Here is an 8,190-nt window from a genome sequence, read left to right as displayed (position 1 = left end):
ATTCTCCCCATGTCTGCGTGGGTTTCCTCCGAGTGCTCCGGTTTCCTTGTGCAGGCTAAGTGGATTGGCCATGCTTAAATTGCCCACTATGTCCAGGGATTAGCCATGGAAAAATGCAGGGTTACAGGGATAGGGCAGGGGTGTGGATAAGATGCTCTATGGCGGGGCATGTAAATGTGATGGGCTGAATGGCCTGCTTCCACACAGTAGGGATTCTATGAAATCCCTACAGCTTCTCAAGATCCCTCATATCTATCTTAATAAAAAAAGTCAGGTGACCAAACGTACCCAATCACAGCTTTATAAGGGTTCAGCATAACCTTTACTTTTGTGATCAATACATACTTCTGAAGCCCAAGATTCCATACGCTTTCTAATTGCACTCAACTCCCTGGCATCCTCAAAGATCAGTGGCTAGCACTGCTACCTCACAGCACCAGGGACCCGGGTTCGATTCCACCTTTGGGAGACTGTCTGTGTGGAGTTTGCACATTCTCCCCGTGTCTGCGTGGGTTTCCTCCCTCAGTCCAAAGATGTACAAGTGAAGTGAATTGGCCATGCTAAATTGCCCTTAGTGTTCAGGGCTGTGTAAATTAGGTGGGTTATAGGGGGATAGGTCTGGGTATGATGCTCTGAGGGTCTGTGTGGATTTGTTGGGCCGAAGGGCCTTTTTCCAAGCTGTGATTCTATGATCTATGCTCCTGGTCCCTTCAGTGCAGCAGTGCTCTCAGAATAACCAGTGTAAAGGAAATAAGGTGCAACAATATAGATGACTGATTTGAAACAGAGTGACACACACTTCTGTGCAGAATACTGCAATAACTTGTATCAAATCATCAATTGCTGATTATTACTTATGTGATGGCTGTAAACAAATATGTCTAATTGTGCATTCCTGAAAATTAGAGGCCAGAAAATAGCTATTCTCATTAGCAGTAAGGGGAAAAAGATGCCTGTTTAAATAATCGTGAGATTATGAATGGCACATTTTAAGGCACTTCACAGCCAATCAAGTACTTCTGAAGCATAGAAAACATGGCAGCAATTTGTACACATAAATGTCACAAAAACAGCAAGATGTTAATGAACAGATAATGTTTTGTGGTGTTGCTTGAGGGATAAATATCAGCCATCACACTGACGATAATTTTTCTGTTCTTCTGTGAAAGAGTGCGCTGAAATTTCTCAGAGAAGATAAATGGGGAGTGCAGCATTCATTCAGTACTTTTGCGAATTTATGGAGTAGGATTTTAATCCACAAACCTCTGATGCAGAGGTGAGTGCACTATCCAGTTGAGTCACAGCTGACAAATAAATTCAGGTCAAAAGACCTACATCCATCAAAAGTCTCCAACTACTGAATATATTCAGTATTTCAGATGTCAAGTATACATTTTATTCATTCCTGGGATGTGGGCATCACTGGTTTGGTGAGCATTATCTGCCCATCCTCAATTATCCTTGAACTGCTGGAGCATTTCAGATAGCAGTTAAGAGTCACATTGCTGTGGGTCTATTAATCACATGTAGAGCAGATTTTCTTCCCCAACAGGCATTAGTGAACCAGATACTTTTGACAATTAGCATCATTTACATGGTCACCATTAGACTAGCTTTTAATTCCAGATTTTTATGGCATTCAAACTTAACCATCTATCAGTAGAATTCAAACTAGTATTCCCAGAGCATTAGGTTGAGACTCTAGATTAGTTCAGTCAAATATCGGAACATCACCCCCATACATGATTCAGGAAAGGTGCACAATTGGCTCAGCAGTACAGAATGCCCCCTCTCTAGGAGCACTCATATTCCAGAACATATATATAAAGAAGGCATCAACTCACCCACATGAGTTTTTTTGGGAGTCTTGGTGTTTTTCAAAATATCTACAAGTGTATTGCGTAATTCATTTGCAGGCTGTAAAACAAAATAAAACTTTTAACATTTGCAAAAAAGTGCACCACAATTAATTACAATTATCAACCAAGCCTCCATTGTGCAAATGTCACATCAATCTATGACAATCTGCTGCAGATGATGCAAGGAGATCAATAGAAACACCCAATCATTTAAAAAACATTTGCAAAACTTATAACTAGCTATTATGTAGACAATAAAACACTTGCAGCAACTCAAATCATAAATTAGATCAGCTTTCTTGCCTCAGCACTTTCTTCAGCATTCAGACCAATCAATCTTGCTACTAATGCTAATTTGCTACTAATGCCAACATCTTGGGCCAGATTTTAGATATAAATCTATGTGTTAAATCGGTGAAAATATGGGTTTATCTAGGGGAAAAGAAAAGAAAGGATAGAGAAAGAAAGAGGAGGAATGGAGTTTGGTGTGAATTGCATAAAAATGCATCACTGCTATTCAATTTAAAAATTTAAATTAATTTTAAAATAGTGTGAGATGTATAAAGTAATTTTGCTTGGGATAAACTTTTGTTATTAATCACGTTGAAAAAGTATGAATACCACAGTTTCTCATGCTTTGCCCATGCATTTCTAATCGTTGAAAAAACTTTTTACTTGGAAAATTGAATTTACTTATGTAAATAAAACTAAGTATTTTAATAGCTAGTCTATTAAATCATTGCATGGAAGTAAACTTTCAATCAATTAATAAACAAACAGAGGTCACAATTTGAGTACGCTGGGTACAATTTCCAGCTTTAATTCAATAAAATGCTAAATTGTTGAAACCAGACTGTATTATTTGCTGACCTAAATCAAGGAGACAACTATAATTGCACTCTCACAATGTAAGCTAACTTACTCGAACAGTTAATTTTAGAACCTTTAATGGTTGCTGTGGCATATTGACTTTAAAAATTTCCAAAGAAATTTTTTTTCTACGCCAGTCCTACACCTAAATGTGCTCTCTGAGACAGACAGAGATTCAGCTCGAGTCATCTGCAATTCTGGCAAGAATCTATTCCGTCAAACTGACCAGATGATTGACATTATCTAATTTTTAAAAGACATAAGCAAATGCAATCATGCCAGTACCAAATAAAAATGAGTTTCATTTTGCTGCTGCACACCTGAAGAATTTGATACAGGAATACAGAGCAGAGATTACAATATGGATGAACACAGATAAATATTGTAGAAAATAGAAATAAAAAATCTTGGACAAACAAAATTTTTCCCATTGAAAGCACAGATGTACCAGCATTTGGGTCTTTGTCACTTCAGGAATAAACCTAATATGCCAACCAAGACTTGTAGCGTGTATAAGTGAAAAATGTTTCATTAATATCTTGTAAAGACCAGTTTTTTGTATGTTTGATTGTGAACTGAAATGGGAAAATGAAAGAATGTGGAGAAGACAGAAAGAGGGAGAGGGGGTGGGATCAAGGGGAAGCAAGTCCTGTCAAAGTCAAAAAGAATCATCTCAGTGAAACATTTGAACGGGGACGATTTCACTGCATTCTACATTTGTGTGTAGAGGTAATCTTAAGGGGCTTAGAGAGTTAAATGTTGATGGTTCTTAATATTTTCCCTGTAGCTGGAATTTATTTATTTGTAACAAACTGACATTCTTATTAAGTACAGAAACCTGTTTTGTGCTTTCTATTAACCTGCGTATAGAAAGACAAAATCTTTAATTATTGCGATAACTCCAGTAATAGCAAGGCTTGATTTCCAATGCACTACTGCAGTGAGACAGGACAATCCTAACTTTTAAAAATACAGAGAAATAAAGTAAGAGATTGTCAAAGTTAGCAGTACCTGTGCCCCTATCTTGATGGCTTGTTCATAAATAGTCATGACATCGTGGACAGATCCTTTGCGTTGTTCAAGCTGTGCAAGACAGATCCAGTATCTTGCAAACTTCTTGGCTTTTGGAACACTCTCAATGAAAGTTTGAAGAGATTGCAAACAATCTTCACTTGGACAACCCTAAAGAAATAAGAATTCAGATATGAAAGATCCACTTCTGTGCTCTAATTTTTGGATTGGCTGGTCCAGAGAGTGAAAAAACACAACTTATATTACAATTTCTCATGCAAATTAAACTTCAGGAATTTAATTAGAACTATAAACAAAAGGTCCAAATTATCAAGATTCCTTCGACCATCCAACTACTTGAAAAAGGTAAAAAGTTTGCAGTCGGAGAAATGAAAACCTTTATCCTTTGGTAAGTACAAAGAAATACATGTGAAATCTAAAGTCTTTTCCATTTACAGGAACATACTTGTAAAATACTGTTACAAGGGAGCTGAGCAACACCTTATTGAAGCATACTGTTGACAAGAGCTAGTGTTTGCAATTTCAGGATCAAAGACATTTAAAATAACTCAACTCCTTAAAGTAGCCGATTGCCATTAATATGATATCAGTCTAAGAGCCAGAATCATGTATCAAAAGTGATTCATAATTCGTCAGAAGTGACAATGTGGCAACAGGTTGGGAGGGGAACGACTTTCAGTTGTGCACTGGAATGCAATAGGTCCTAACTGGCTATCACAAAGTGTATTCCAGAAATATTTCTTTGGTTGAATATTAATGATAAATCAAGAAGATAATTCTTTTCTGGCCTGTTGATACCCTTTGATGACTTTAATGACAGATTGTACTATATGATGTCTTAATTCTACTACCTCAGTACTTTCCTCTAATCTCTCAAGTCTTCCAAAATGCTTTTTCTATCCTTAAATCACCTTTTTTTTTGTTTGTTTTTCTTATCAAAGGTTCTAAATCAAAATACAATTTTACCTCATTAATCTGCTTCAGATATTCAGAAAGAGTCTTGTTAATTTTTTCCACAAGTTCGCTCTGATTCTCCTCCTCAACAATTGTTGTCCAACGCGATTCCACTGGTTCTTCCACAACTTTCTTTCTTTGCAATGATGTCGTTGTTGGTCTTTTTACTAATTTCCCTTTTGATGCCATTGATTGTGTTAGCTGTGTTCCACTTTAGGACAAAAGTAGTTAAACCAATTTATGTAACTGAAACCATCAGAAATCTTTGGAACTGCAAATTTTAATCCAGATATTGTGTTAAAGCTTCTATTCTGCATAAACAATATGTTTGCAGTGTGTAAAATATTTCAATTTTTATGCTAAAGTCCAAAAAAAAACTCTCCCTATGACAAGTGTACAGTCATTACAGTTTCCTTTGATTAAAGAAAAGTCCTAAGAGATGGGAAGAATGATGAACATATTCACAAAGCAGTTCCTAATCCAAGTTAAACACTGAATACACTTTTTATATTGGAAAAAAATGCAATAGATTTGAGATTATAATACAGGACTGTAGTTAGTTCAGTTTTTGAGAACTGTCTGAACAGAAACAAAATTTACACCACTTCTGGTTTCAATATTTCAGAGCAGCAATTATTGAAAATTAATATAATTATCAGCTGCTACACCACTATTTCAGAATTTTTAAAAAAGTTACCTCTTCACTTCAACAGGCACTTTCTGTTTTAGAGGTTTTAGGTTACCAACGACTTTTGAAAAATTCCATGATGGATGTCTTGCAGATACACTGTTGGAGGTGTTTTGGAATGGCACAGTAGTTTTTTTTGTACTGATTGTCTGAGTTGCTACTATTGCAGTGTCACCATGGCCTGATTGTGTAAAATCTATTTTTATATTTAGCACATCAGTTACAAGTGGTTTCTGGCTGCTTGTAGTGTGGAGGCCAGTTGCTGCAGTCAAACTCTTTTGTTTACTCTGGGACGTGACATTCATTGTCCTCCTAAGAGGATGCATGTTTTCCACTCCCTTCGGTCTAGGCTTGTGCATTATGCCTCTGGGTTCTTTATTGTGCATTTCTGCAGAGGCATGTGTTACTAGATCAGTTTTCTCCTGTTTCCTCTCCTTTTGCTGAGAACCTAATCTAAAGGACTGGATTTTAGATTCTACAATCTTACCACGAAATGAGCCTAATACTGGCTTGCTAAAAGTAGTATTAGGCAGCTTCGATTGATTGTTCTTTTCAGCGATCATTAATTTGGCCCGCTCATTTTTGACTGCAAGAAAGGACTGGCTGAGTGTGACCTTCTGGGCTTTTGGTTGACTTTTTGATTTTTGATCTACATCAGAATTGTACTTTTGGCCAAAAGGTAGCATCTTTGATTCTGTGCTTTGTTGGGCAGATATGCTTTTGTTAACAGCTACATTGGCATTTCCTTTCAATGTTTGTTCTACTTTCAAATTGTTCTCTTGGGCAGCTAATAGCTGTTTCTCAGGTGGAGTGATTTGCTGTGTAGGCATTGCTGTTTCCCTAGTGGCTGAATTATTATTCACAAATGGGCTTTCCATTTTCAACAATGTGGATTCAGATTGAGTAGAGAATTGGGATATGGTTCTGTTTTGCAGTGGCTTATTTTGAATATTTTTTTTTGTTTCAATCTTCTTCCCTCTGGACACCTATAAATGAAAACGAGGAAACGTTACTTCACAAAAAAAAAATTGTTCATGGGACGAGGACGTCACTGGCTAGACCAGCATTTATTGCACATCCCTAAATGTCCAGTGGGCAGTTAAGAGTCAACCACATTGCTGTGGATCAGGAGTCACATGGACATGGGTTCCCCCCACGCCCCCAACAATTGATAACATATTCATAAATCAACATTTGACTCTTAATTACAGATTTTTAAAAATTGAATTCAAATTCCATCATTAGACTTTTTTTTGGATACAAATCTACTTTTTGCCAAATTTATTGTTGATGTTTCCTCAGACTGACTGTTTCGCTGGGTTTCTTGGAGGAAAGGTTTTGGCGTCAGGAGCTAGTTTCTGTCACAATCAACTGCTATTAGTCGGTTCTGCTATAACGCATGTTACAGCCAATTCACATTGGCGAAACACAATTGACGAATAGAGGAACTTCATTTCTAAAATGCGAACTTGCGTTGGCTATAACACGATTCCATTAGTGTGCTAAGTACATGTTGACATTACATGATCGTTTCATGGGCTTTGTCATGAATGTATATGTTAGCACCAAAAGAGTCTCTGCGCTGGCATCCCGTGATCATTTTGTGGGCTGTGTAGTGAAGTGCTTTCTGTGAGAGGTACAATACAACCTCCTCCCCCATCAAGTCATCTTGACATTTTTTAACGTAAAGTGTTAAATTTACTTTTATTTCATTATTGGATATGCATTAAACATTTATTCAAATTGTGCTATCCTTTGTGTTAGGCTTATCAATGATTTTTGAGCAATTTTGATGGATTTTTTTTGGTAGTCTGCCCCAACCCCACTTTTCCCTTTGGGGCCCATTATTTCTATAGTGTGATTTTCTATAACCGACTGTACTCAAAGGTTTAAAGCTAGAAACCATTGGTATACAATGGAAAATGAGTGGACAGGTGGGTCTGTTCACACCCACTTACAATAACAACACTGTGCAGATTTTTTTTTGTCAACCCTGTCACAACCGACACACCTAACCTACACATCCCTGAACACTATGGATAATTTAGCATGGTCAATCCACCTAACTTGCACATCATTTTTACTCTGTTAGGAAACCATAACATCCCACTGAAACCCACACAGACATAGGGAAAACGTGCCCAGACCGTTGCCCCAGGTCCCTGGTGCTGTTGGATTGATGCTGCTCACTATGCAGATCTATGCAGCGATAACAGCAAACAACATTTGTGTGTAGCCAGTTTTATTCAGTGCAATAAAAATGTCTATTCCATGATTCTAGCTCTTTCTGCAGTGTTTACACTCGAGTCCATAGCTAGACTTAACCAATCGAGCAGTGGGTGAAGATCTGTGGAATCTGATACTACTACAAACAATCGCTCGCATTTACGCAAGCAAATAATTGGAGGCTGACACTTCAATACTTGTGAAGATTCTAGAGTCATTCAAATGAAAAAAAAAGTGTTTACTTCTTTATGTTTATCAATGGAAAGTACATGGGGTCCCTAATTCATGAATGTCCAATTAATGAACACTCGTACTTATGAGCATGATCCCATACAATGTTATAATTTTGAAAATCCAATACATAAATACTTTCGAGACAACAAGGTGCAGGGCTGGATGAACACAGCAGGCCAAGCAGCATCATAGGAGCAGAGAGGCTGACGTTTCGGGCCTCGACCCTTCATCAGAAAAGGGGGAGGGGAAGGGGGTTCTGAAATAAATAGGGAGAGAGTGGGAGGCGGATAGAAGATGGATAGAGGAGAGGATAGGTGGAGAGGAAAC

At 37.5% G+C, this 8,190-nt stretch overlaps 1 protein-coding gene across 1 annotated transcript in view; it reads right to left on the bottom strand.

Annotated features, from left to right (window-relative positions):
- LOC109923763 (cytoskeleton-associated protein 2-like) overlaps window positions 1-8,190 on the bottom strand; it is a 14,184-nt gene that overhangs the window by 3,355 nt on the left and 2,639 nt on the right. Inside the window, exons 4-7 of the mRNA XM_020523810.2 lie at window positions 5,413-6,389; window positions 4,728-4,926; window positions 3,741-3,911; window positions 1,845-1,917 (exon numbers count right to left, since the gene is read on the bottom strand). Of these exons, the coding sequence (XP_020379399.2) occupies window positions 1,845-1,917; window positions 3,741-3,911; window positions 4,728-4,926; window positions 5,413-6,389 (1,420 nt within the window). The remainder of the gene's footprint in view (window positions 1-1,844; window positions 1,918-3,740; window positions 3,912-4,727; window positions 4,927-5,412; window positions 6,390-8,190) is intronic.

The sequence above is a fragment of the Rhincodon typus genome, chromosome 6 (assembly GCF_021869965.1).
Source record: "Rhincodon typus isolate 14 chromosome 6, sRhiTyp1.1, whole genome shotgun sequence".
Lineage (NCBI taxonomy): Eukaryota > Metazoa > Chordata > Chondrichthyes > Orectolobiformes > Rhincodontidae > Rhincodon > Rhincodon typus.
This window is presented reverse-complemented; position numbering and strand designations above follow the sequence as displayed.